Below are 12,505 nucleotides of genomic sequence, written 5' to 3'. Positions count from 1 at the left end.
GCCTCTGCGTTATTGCTATGTGCTTGTATAATATCTCCCATGCTGATAGGTTTGTGCATAATAAGACCCTTCAGCCCAGAAACCCGCTAGCAACCCCCATTTCCCTTTGGTGCTTTTCATCTCCTTTCCTGAGATGTCAGGGAGGGTGTGATCCCCTCCCCTTGGGGGCTCTGACCTCCCTGAGGAGTCAGGGATGGCATGACCACCTGTGTTCTAAAACAAAAGAAAGCGGGAGATGTAATGGGCTGAGGTTTGAGTTGATGCACTGAGGTCCCAAGTATGTGAGGCTAAATAATAATTGGACTATATTAATATACACGATTGGATAAAGAATGGTCCCTGCCCACTCTCTGTGCAAGTCCTGATGTGTTGTATAGGAAATGACGATTTTGGTGGGTGGAGACAGAGAGACAGGAAGAAAAGCTGGGAGAGATTGGCCTGGGTTCCATGCTAGCAGCTGCTGGTCGTGTGGCTTCTGGTTTAGCTAGCTTCTTGACTCAGCTACACACATTGCTATTGCCCATTCTCTTCCACCTCCGAGCTTTCTTCACTGAGAATAAAGACTGACAACTTTCCCCTAACCTGAATTCCTGACTCCGGCTGATTTTAAAATACGCGGTCTTCACAAAGCCTGATGTGTTTTAATGGAGATTACCTTCTGAATGTGGTTGAAGTAGATATCTGCTGAGCTTCTTTCCAATTCTCAAATTCTGTGATTTTCGTGATACATCAAGTATAGCAGAAGGAACCCTCTCCATCCTAACTCTAATCTGCCCCTGCCATTTAAAAGTAGCTAGTAAGATAATAAGGAAGAGTACAGATGAACATCAATTCATAAGCATTACAATATAGGAATTTTTTGGATTTGGATTTGTGATTTCAATGTTGTACATAAATTCTTTTTACCAATAGTTCTACAACTGTTCTGCAAACTTATAAATCCCTCAGAATTGTCTGAGAGCTTAAGTGACTTACCCAGGATTCCAACGAGAACATGTTAGAGACCAGAAAATATGCAATCCTACATTTAAATGATCACAAGTGCTAAATCAGCAGGGTTGGAATTGGTAAGATTTCAAAATATAACAATTAATTTTGCCAAAATCAAAGATCATTTAGGTCACAAGAACACGAGTTATGTAGAACACTCAAAAAGTTAATAAAAGTTATTTTTTGATAACTGCTATTAAGGTGGACTCACCGGAATTCTATTGCGGGATCTAAAAGTTGCAACTCTCCTGAGATCATCATCTGTGGAATGATACGGTACCACCAGAATGGAAGGATAAGTTTCACACATTTCAAAGCGTTTATTGACAAAAGATACTCTCCACTGGCCATTGGGCAATCCCTTAAAACAAATAAGAAGAGCAAATTCCATTATTTTATGTTTGATTTAATTTCAAATTTAACTTCCAGGCCACATTTCATTTCTGGGACTATTTTGCTCCTTTGGAGTTAGTTTTGTACTCAGCACTGACCACATGGTGGCGATAACCTACCGACTTATCACAGACGAGCTACACCAATGACAATTAGAAAAGTTAAGGACAGGAGAAAAACACTTATGGTTTACATAAGCAGATTTTTAGTTGCAGAGGTTCCCTTGAATTTGAGGCCTCTCTGTTCATATTAAATTACTATTTTCTACTTACATAATACATACAACATTAAGATTAAATAATAGCAATGAAACTCATATTTTCCTTTCCCCACCAAATGAAAGCCTTGTGTTCAATTTGAGGGTAAAGATGAGAATCAGCAAGTTCCTGCTCCTTCTTCCAAAAGGGTATAGATTTTCCAGTCTATTCAAAATTTCTAGAGTAAATCTATCAAGAAAAATATACAGGGAAGCTCCTTTGGGGAGACTCATTTTGTCACCTACTATGAGTCTTAAATAAAGTTGTTTGGGATTGATTAGTCTGTGGCTGTATGGGAAATGCACTGACTTGCAAACCGAAGAGACTATAAATGTGGTGCTATGATACTTAAGGTAACCCCCCCTACAACTTAACCCTGATAAATTTCAACATCAAATTCAAATTCTGAAGGGGGCTGAACTATTCCTTCTCTTTGTTCCTTCATTTATTGCTACACCCACAAGAAGTAGTTAGTGAGGGCATCTATTTGGGGACTGGAAGCTGTGCCTTTTCCTGAGATCTGGGCCCAGAAACCATGGATTCAAGAGGGGCTGAGTCTAGACACTCCTTAGCCCAGCAGAGAGTAAGAAAAAAACCAAAAGATTGAACAGAACAGCTGTCCAACACCAAATCCTTTTGCCACTTCATACATGCATGCAATCTTGGAACTATGTTGTTCCAAGTGAAAAAAATCTTAGTTTGGGGCAAATCTAAAAATAAAGTAAAAATGGTCCATGTGTTTTACATGTCTGAACAAAGTTTCCTCTTCGACATCAAATCGATCCAGTAGAGAAAGAAATTGCGAGTGAAAGAACAAATCATCACATAAGTCAATTTCAAATTGAATTCCTTTTTATGGGATCTAATAAATGCCTCACACAGACTCTTTTCAGAACCTAACACTCAAACACAAAATTCCAGCACATTGGATCTGATGACAAACCAAGTGATGATCCAGTGTCCAAACTAGAGAAAACCAAGGAATACAGAAGAGTTTTTTTTTTTAAGGTCCTCAGGTTGAAACTTTCCTTCAGACAGACCAAGTTTTTATTTCAAAAGATTATAAACAATGAAAAAACACAAATACAAAATATTTAGGCTTGATTTTTGAAACTTATCCGACAGCTCCAAATAATTTTTAAAATTATATGGTTACGATTAGGAAAATTAGAAAGTGTCATGAGACAGTACATTGCTCTAGACATTCCAGATTTGGGTCTATGAAGGGTCAAAATCATAACTCTTCTTTACAGCAGGACATCCCAGACATCTCTTTACTAAAACTTTTAAGAAACTACATAGATGCAGGGCTTATTCCCCACATCAGCATCAGGTTAGGGTTCTACTGTAACTAATTTTCCAGCTAAAAGTGTAAGAGACTACTAACTTAAATGATAATTCCCATTTCTCTGACACAAAAGATTTACAAAGCATTTCCCCCACAACAATCCTCTGGGGTAGCCTGTCAGAAGTAGTATTATTCTCCTCTGACAAAGAAATTGAGGCTCAGAAGTGAAAAGACCTTTCCTTATAGTCACTTAGCTAAGTAAGTACCAAAGGCAACCTTCAGTCCGAGGTCTATCTCTTGACAATATGTAAAACACCAGGGAGTTGGGAAAAAGATGGTTGGACGTGTAGACTCAAGAGAGATCTTGGTCCAAACCTGATACAAGTGAGGGAATGTCACTTGCCTTTTCATTATTCTATGCTTATGAGTTTGTAGGTTTAAATTGGAAGGGACCTTTAAAGGCCATTTTACAAATGAGGATGATGAGGCACAAGAAGGAGCAGTTGACTAAGGGCATACAGCTGACAAGGGATGAGGGTAGGATTCAAACCCCCTCCCTCAGACCCCAAGCCTGGCACCCTTTCCACAGCAGCAGGGTGTCACCTTCTCCTAGTCTGTTTCATCAGCTATAAAATCGCAATGATAAAATCTTCAGGAACCTAGACTCTGTACCAAATTCTAAGCTCAGAGAGTTGGGGTGAGGTTCATGAGACTAATGCACATAATGTGCTTGGAACACTACTGAAAAGTTTGAGCTTATTGTTAGTGCCAGTAATGTACTTTCATCAAACCTTCCTTTGGATAAGCAGCTATGAGGAAGCAACTTCAGGAAGACAATTTAAATCTCACAAGTTTGTATGGAAAAGGCTTATGTTAGCCACCACCTGCTGCTAGTGTACAGAAAGAAAAGTTAGTCTCTCAAACTAAAGAATTTAATGCAGAAATAAAAAATGAACTATAAAGTAGCTAAAAAAATGTCAAAGACTCACCTATAATAGTGGCCTATAATTTATTTTATACACAAAGCAAAGATCTTCCTCAATTTTGTAGAGAGGAAAATAAAGAAATGGAATCAATATGGTCCCTGGTGAAGTGAGAACTATGACCTTGGGAATATGTGAGGCTAAAGGTATGAGTAATCACAGAATAAACCAAACAGTACAGTATATGCTATCTGCAATTTGGATAATATTATTCTCTTATAATTCAGAAGCTCATTAGGATATTTCTGCTTTCCAAAGAACATGACCGATTACAGATCATTACAATGTGTATTTTTATTTTAATTTACTATTATTTTTTGGTAATTTGCTATATGAAAATCATGGCACAGTACTTATCAACTTACCTGTCTTCTATATTCTTCAATTGGATTATAGACCATCCACCCATTTTCAGGAAATTTTTCTTCATTCAAAAAAGCAAATAAAGGCTAGGAAAAGACAAGGGTAAAGCACTTAATGTCTATGGCAAGGGAACTAATGATATCTTAATAATATATTCTATAATTTGAATTTTCCCCCCTCAAATTTCTATAGACATTTTCAGATTATGCAATGTTTAAACTTGTTATCTTTTTAAACCAGATTTACAGGAGAAATGAACAATAATGGCAGGGAGTAGGGAGAGTAGCATTAAAAGCATTAAAAATACCTGGAAAAAATGTTGAATCTTTTCCAGAAAGGTTTTACTTATTAAATGATTCTGTTCTTTTCCTGATTCATCAAACCATTATTCAGAATGTTTTTGGTTTCCACAGCAAAAATATTTAAAATAAGTTGCTGTTCTCTCAAAACTGAAGCTGGCAAGTTTACTGTAAACTAATCAATTATCAATTTAAAAGTCTTTTAAAATTGTGACCTCTATTAACCTATCTCTTAGGACCATAACTTCACCAGTGGACGGTAGATCCTTTACCACACAGCAGGAGTACAATCCCTCTACCACCCAAGGCCTTATTAGCAGATTTCTTTTTTTAAACTACAACTTATGAAACTATTTTTTAAAGTTCATCACTTGGTGATCAACTTTCTGGTGATGAGCCCCTCAGAATTTAGCCATACTGGTCCTGGCTACAGGATAACAGACAACACATAGGTCTACTTCTGGGCCAATACCAGAAGCTTTTCTAATTTTGTATGGATGACTACTCTGCCAGTGTAGTCATTGGGAACCCAGGATGTCACCTCCATATCAAGTTAAGGTAGAGGAAAACTTTTGTGGAGTAGGGGAAATTCCGAACTAGTTTCACTGATACAGGTCAGAAGAAAATAGACAATTATCCAGAAAGTTTTGTAAAACTTAAGCAACTTACACCAAAATATCTCAAAACATCTGGGGAAACCTAATAGAAACTGGAGGAACAGTTTAAATGAACCATTTATTGAAGTGGAAGAATGACTACAGAAAGAAATGATCTCAAGAAATTCTGATTATTCTAACTCCTTTTCAATATTTGGCATTTTTTAAGGTACATTCTTATCTTTTACACTCTCATGTCCTATAAGTTTTCAATTCATACTTTTTCAAAACATGGTCATGGCTGTGTCAATAGGAATAAGCAGCTTTATAGAGCAGCACTTTTCTTTGAAAAAGCTCAAAGCGCTCCAATATGTCTCTTTAATAACCTTACAAAACTGGTACAAGATTTCCCCTTGCTCCAGTGAGGGAAATGATCCAGTGCCTCGCCCCAATGGTATTATGGCTTGTCAGTGGCAGAGCTGGGACCAGAACCTAGATTTCCTGATTCCCAGCAGAATGCTCTTGCCTCTACCCTGGTTCAGCAGCCAAATTTTTTTGCTGAAGAAACTAAACGAAAAGTCAAAGTTGCTACAAGAACTATAGAGATTTCTAATTATTTTCTAAAGCATTCTGCTATATTTGATTATGCTGTATGATAGATCAGACAGATCTGAGACCATTGTGTTCAATTTCCTCACTTTGGTAGAGGAGGAAACTGAGGGTTGGAGGTGAAAACTTCCCCTTTTGGATTACAAAACATGTTGATATGAAATGACATTTGAAAAGATATGCAATATATATGAATGTGACACTTAATAAAAATAAACATTTTTGCAATAATCTACTTACAAGAATTCACAATAACATTAAGAAAAAAGAAAATGAAAGCAAACCAATGAATGTTATTTTGAAAATATGAAATATACCTTAAAACTTTATTTAGAAACTGACTGAATTAAGAAATGAGATCAGGCCAGTGAATTCACTTACAGCACATCCAAACTCTTCTTTTGTAGGCCATTCTAAGTGGAAGGTAAATAAAGCTCAATTCCAAGTTCAAGGCATAGAGGGAACAGACTGAATGTTTGCCTGCGGGAAGCAGGAGGGGCCAGAGGGTGGCTCAGAAGAAAAACACCCATAATCCATTCAATTCATGACTTGACTTGGAAGTGAGCTTTTTTAAGTTTCCAGATGCTCTTTCTGTGAGTCCAAAAGCAAGTGTAACCTGAACAACTCCAACCCTGCCTTCAAATAAACTCCAGCAGTCTCCAAAGGTCTATTGGGGTCTCAGTTCTACCTCTCACTTGGTACATAACCTGTTCTTCAATTTTTAAATATGTCTGAGACCATGCATGCTGAAACCAACACAAACACATCTCACTTTAAGCAGAAGGTTTGTACTGAGAAAGGTGCATATAAATTAAACTCTTGTAAAATGAATAATTTTAGGAGGTTATAATTTTAGAAATTTTTGAATGAAAGAAAGACCTTGATTATAAAAGAGTGCATGATACAGCAAGCCTCTTAAAATGATACTCTGATTTTTTAAATTACAGCTTTTTATTTGCAAAACATATGCATGGGTTAATTTTTCAACACTGACCTGCAAAACCTTCTGCTCCAAATTTTCCCTCCTTCTCTCAACCCCCTCCCCTAAATGGCAGGTATTTCAATACATGTTAAAATATATGTTAAATCCAATATATGTATACATATCCATACAGTGATCTTGCTGTACAAGAAAAATCGGATCTAGAAAGAAAAGAAAATCTGAGAAGGAAAACCAAAACGCAAGCAAACAACAGAAAGAGTGAAAATGCTATGTTGTGGTCCACACTCAGTTCCCACAGTTCTCTCTCTGGGTGTGGATGGCTCTCTTCATTACTGAACAATTGGAACTGGTCTGAATCAATTCATTGTTGAAGAGAGCTACATTCATCAGAACTGATCATTGTATATAACCTTGTTATTACTGTATACAGTGATCTCTTGATTCTGCTCATTTCCCTCAGCATCAGTTCCTGTAAGTCTCTCCAGGCCTCTCTGAAATCAGCCTGTTGGTCATTTCTTATAGAACAATAATATTCCATAACATTCACATATCATAATTTATTCAGCCATTCCCCAACTGATGGGCATCCATTCAGGGATAAACTTATTTTTAAAAGCTCAATAACTTTCTAATAAAAGCTTATCATGTAATTCAGATATAATCCTGAAAATACAGCCATGCACACTGGTACACATAATGATCAATGGGACACAGGAATGGAGAAACCCCATTTTGATGTATACTCTGCTCTTTTGTGCAAAGATGCTTCACAGGATAGTTACACAAAGACAAGTCCTTCCAGGACAGTCTTTTCATCATTTTTAGTTCAGGCAGTAACACTCTACAGTCAGAATAAAAGTATACTATCTTTTGTTTTAAGAGTTAGTATATTGGAATATTCTGTGGAGAAACTGGGATTAGATGAAACATGTTAAAGGAAAAACATATGCCAGGCTATTATGTATTTCTGATCAAGATAATTACCCTCTCTCTCTTTTCCCTTTCACAGGGAAAACCTCCTAGAAAAACCTTTCTTTCCTCATTGCTTCCACTTCTCATCATTCCTGAACCCCTTAGATGGTTGGTGATCAACTTTCTAGTAATGAGTCCCTCAAAATTTAGCCATACTGGTCCTGGCTACAGTATAATAGAAAACACACATGTCTACTTCTGGGCCTATAATGGAAGCTTTTCTAGCTTTGCCTGGGTGACTACTCTGCCAGCGTAGTCATTGGGAACCCATAATGTGCCTCCTGACTTTGGCACCTACTAAATTCCCGGAATATCACCATATAAATGAAGCTACTCTCGCTGACAATCTCCTCATGAACAAATTCAATGACTTCTCTGCTCCTTTGAAGCTTTTGACATTGCTGACTACTCTTTCCTCTTAGGCACTTCTCTCCCTTCTGGCTTTTTTTTAGGGGGGGGTGTGGGGAGAAGAAAGTATTGGGGCATTTTCTCTTGGTCCTACTCTTGCATCTGTTCTCTCTTAGATCATCATGCTTATCCCATTCCTTACACGTGAGTGTATTTCAGGGATCTGTCCTCTTCCTGTTTGTTTCTAAAACCATTCTCTTGATGATCTCTTCAGATCCCAATGGATTCATTGATCACCTTTATGTTCCTGATCTACATCTATAGTCTTCACCTCTCCCTTGCGTTACAATCCTGTTTCACCAACTGCTTGTTGGCAATCTCTAAATCGATGTGGGCATCTTGAACTCAGCATGTCGCTGTCTTTCTAAATTCTCTATTTGTGTTGATGGCACCAATTATCATTCTCATCGCTGAGACCGAAAACCCTGGACCCGTCCTCAATGATGCAAGCTCACTCACTCACTCACTCCTCATATACAACAGTTACCACATTTTGTTGATTCAACCTCTACAACATCTCTTATACATGTGTTCCTTTTTCTTCATCCATGTGGTCAGCAGGTTAGCTCAGACCCTCTTCCCGTTTCCTTTGTCACTAATCCGGACTCTACACAGGAGCACAAACTGGGCTGAGTTAGCACATGCCTGCCTGGGTAGGACCTCTTCAAAATTTCCCTTTTGACCAGAATACAATGTGTATCCCTTTGCTTGGAATTTCCAGGCTTGACCTCTGTTCAGGCTTACTGTTCACTTCTGTCCCTTACACACTATCTACTCCACTCCAACAGGCTAAGGAGCCGGTTTTTATCCATTCCACTCTCTCTCCTATCTCTATGCCTTTGGACTGGCTGTCCTCTGGGCCTGACATCCTCTCTGATCGTCCTCTGGAGCACCATCTTCCATATGAGGGCTATCTGGAGCCATGCCAGATAATACTAGGCAGTAGCCTCAGCAAATGATTTTGTGTTAATTTTGGATTTACTTTTCTCCGTAGAAGATGTTTTCCCCAACAGAACGTTAGCTCCTTGAGGACAGAGACGACATCCTTTTCTGACTTTGGATCCTGCAGCACCTACCGTAGTACCCAGAACACCCCAAGTCCTTCATAAATGCTTGTCTGCTTTACTTATTTATTTATTTGTTTATTCAAATATAAATCCTTGTTGAATGAAACGAGATAAAAATAAAATATTGAAACACATACTCTAGAACTTGAGGGGAAAAACATTAGCTTACCAAACCATGTGACCGTGGAAAAGCATATTTTGTGAGGATTTCAAATATGTCTCTTCTGCTATGACCTTCCTGCTTCAAAGCAAATCTCAAATTTCTCATATCCTAAAGGGAAGATTAAAAAAAAATTACCACCATATAGTCATACTAAGACTTAGACATAGTCATACTAAGTAAAAATATTCAAATTAATTTAAAAATCTTTGATTGACTGAATATCAAAAGGACAATTATTCTATGTGAGTAAATGAATGTTTGATTATATAGTACTGTAAATAAACATTTATGAAACACCTTCTGTGTGCCAGGTGAGCAACAGAGTATCAGGCTTGGAATCGGGAAGACCTCAGTTCAAATCTGACTTCAGCATTTAATGGCTGCAACCTGAGGCAAGTCACTTCCCCCTGTTTGCCTCAGTTTCCTCATCTGTAAAATGTGCTGGAAAAGGACATGGCCAACCACACTAGGATCTCTACTAAGAAAACACCGAATGGGGTCACTGAGAGTTAGATATGATTGAACCGACTAAACAATAAATAAAATGTGCCAGGTACTGTGCTAACTACTGGGAAAGGAAGGCAACAGACTAGTCCAAGAATGCTGGGGAGACAATATGCAAACACCTTTGGAGAAACATGATTGAGGCAGGGTAAAGTGAGACAGACTCAGAGGGAAGGCATCAAAAAGTTTTCTGTAGGACTTCTAGAGAAGCCGGGAGGTGGAAATGATGAAGAAGTGAGTTTTAGAGATGGGGCATGGGCAATGAAAATGTCACGAGACCAGAGAGGAAATGTCATATGCAAGGAACATGGAGGAAGCCCACATCACCAGATAGATGACTGCATCTGGAAGACAGTGGCTGAGGTACGGAGGGGTGAGGTACAAGAAGACTGGAAAGGTAGGGAGAGGTTTTGAATGCTAACTAAACGATTTGCTATTTGATCCTGAGGACAACAGGAAACCACTGGGGTTGACTGAAAGGGAGTGAGGGAGGGACTGGGAATGAGGGTGTGTGTCACATGGTCAGACCTGCACTTTAACAAGATCAGCTTGGTAAATGAAGAAACATCTCTCTATATATGTATATATATAGTGTATAAATGTAGAATGTTTGTAAAAGTATATGTATGAATAATATATATATATAATGTATTAATGCAGAAATATGTAAGAATTGCACATGTTTAATGGATATTGGATTACTTGCTGTCTAGGCGTGGGGGGAAAGGAGGGAGAAAAATTTGGAACACAAGGTTTTGCAAGGATGAATGTGGAAAACTATCTTTACATGGCTTTGGAAAATAAAAAGAGAAGAAGAGGAAGAATAAGGAGGAATAAGGAGGAAGGAGGACAGAGCAGGAGGAAATGCAAAGGAAGGAAAAGAAGGAGAAGGAGGAGGAAGAGGAGATGAAGATGGGAGACACACAGACACAGAGGGATGCACAGACAGATAGACATGGGGACCGACAGACAGGGGACACACAGACGAGATAGGGGGACATACAGAGGGGGATACACAGAGGGACACACAGACAGACGGACAGAGGGACACACAGATGGACAGGGGAACAGAAAGACAGAGGAGACACACAGACAGATGGACAGGGGGACACACAGACAGAAGGGGATACAGAGAAAGAGGGACATACAAACAGAGGGGGATGCACAGACAGAGGGACACACAGACAGATGGACAGGGGGACACACAGACAGGGGGACACACAGACAGAAGGATAGACAGATGGGCAGACAGACTCTTTTTATATGGCAAAATAACTGTTTGGACATGTATACATATATTGTATTTAACTTCTACTTCAACATATTTAACATGTATTGGTCAACCTGCCATCTGGGGGAAGAGGTGGAGGGAAGGAGGGGAAAAGTTGGAACAAAAGGTCTTGCAATTGTCAATGCTGAAAAATTACCCACGCATATATCTTATAAATAAAAAACCATTAAAAAAAAAGAAATTGGGTGGCTGGAAGATTAGAAAGGGGGAAAGGTTTTAGGGGAAAGACAATGAAAAATGTCACTGGACAACTTGAGTTGAAAGTGTTTATACCACATGTGATTCAAGGTGTTCATTGTAGATGGGAGACTGGAAGCCAAAAGAATGCTGAGGGCTAGACAAATAGATCTGAGTATCATCTATATAGAGATGACAGCTGAATCCGTGGGTGTTGATCCGATCATCAGATGAAAAAGAACAGAGGGAGAAGAAAAGAGGGTCCATGGGAGAGCCTTGGAGCCACTCACAGTTGGCGGAGATGACCTGGATAAAGAGTCAGCAAAGCAGACCGAGAAGCAGTCGGCCAGGTAAAAGGAGAACCAGGGGAGATGAGTGTCACAAAAACCTAGATGTTAGGGAAGAGGGTCATCAACAGTGTCAACAACTATAGAGAGGTCAAGAAGGGTGAGGTCCAAGAAAAAGCTATTCATTTTGAGACAGCAGCTTGAGTTGAATGATGAGTTCAGAAGCCAGACTGCACAAAATTTAAAACGTGAAAAGAGAAGAAGAAACAGTCTTCTTTATGTAGTTTATCCACAAAAATAGTACCTTCAAAGAGAAGGCAAAAGTTAGTAGTTTAAAAAAAATCCCTTGTCTTATGAATCTTTGAAATCACTGAATTTAACTGGACAGCAGGACAGACAACTTGGAGAAGCAGAAGACCTGGGGCTAACGAACCCTGTGGTGCCTCCAGGAGGGGGCGGACTAGGATTTCTTCCCACCACCACCCTTCCTCATCACCACAATGATTGAAATTTAAAAAAAAATTTTAAACAGTTTATGATTCTTCATTGTTTCTTATTAATAGCATTTTATTTTTCCAAATACATGTAGAGATAGTTTTCAACATTAATTTTTTGTAAAACCTTGTGGTCCAAATTTTTCTCCCTCCCTTTCTCTCTTACCTTCCTCAAGACAGAGGTTAAATATATACAATCCTTTTAAACACATTTCCATTTTTGTCATTTTGTACAAGAAACATGAGACCAAAAGGGGGGAAAAAAACCCCACAGGAATGAAAACAAACCAAAAAAGGTGAAAGTCCTATGCTTCAATCCTCATTCAGTCTTCATTGTTTTGTTGCTGGATGAGGGTGGCACGTTCCATCCTAATTCTATTGGAATTGTCTTGGATCACTCTATCGCTGAGAAGAGCCAAGC

General features: G+C 38.7%; 1 protein-coding gene across 3 annotated transcripts in view; it reads right to left on the bottom strand.

Annotated features, from left to right (window-relative positions):
• Window positions 1–12,505, bottom strand: part of MTM1 (myotubularin 1) — a 100,012-nt gene that overhangs the window by 25,378 nt on the left and 62,129 nt on the right. For all 3 annotated transcript variants that reach the window (XM_023506976.2, XM_003774820.4, XM_023506977.2), the window contains exons 6-8: window positions 9,338–9,439; window positions 4,277–4,360; window positions 1,202–1,351 (exon numbers count right to left, since the gene is read on the bottom strand). In XM_023506976.2, coding sequence (XP_023362744.1) covers window positions 1,202–1,351; window positions 4,277–4,360; window positions 9,338–9,439 — 336 coding nt within the window. The remainder of the gene's footprint in view (window positions 1–1,201; window positions 1,352–4,276; window positions 4,361–9,337; window positions 9,440–12,505) is intronic.

This window comes from Sarcophilus harrisii, chromosome X (assembly GCF_902635505.1).
Source record: "Sarcophilus harrisii chromosome X, mSarHar1.11, whole genome shotgun sequence".
NCBI lineage: Eukaryota > Metazoa > Chordata > Mammalia > Dasyuromorphia > Dasyuridae > Sarcophilus > Sarcophilus harrisii.
Note: the sequence above shows the minus strand (reverse complement) of the source record. Positions and strands in the feature narration are given on the sequence as shown.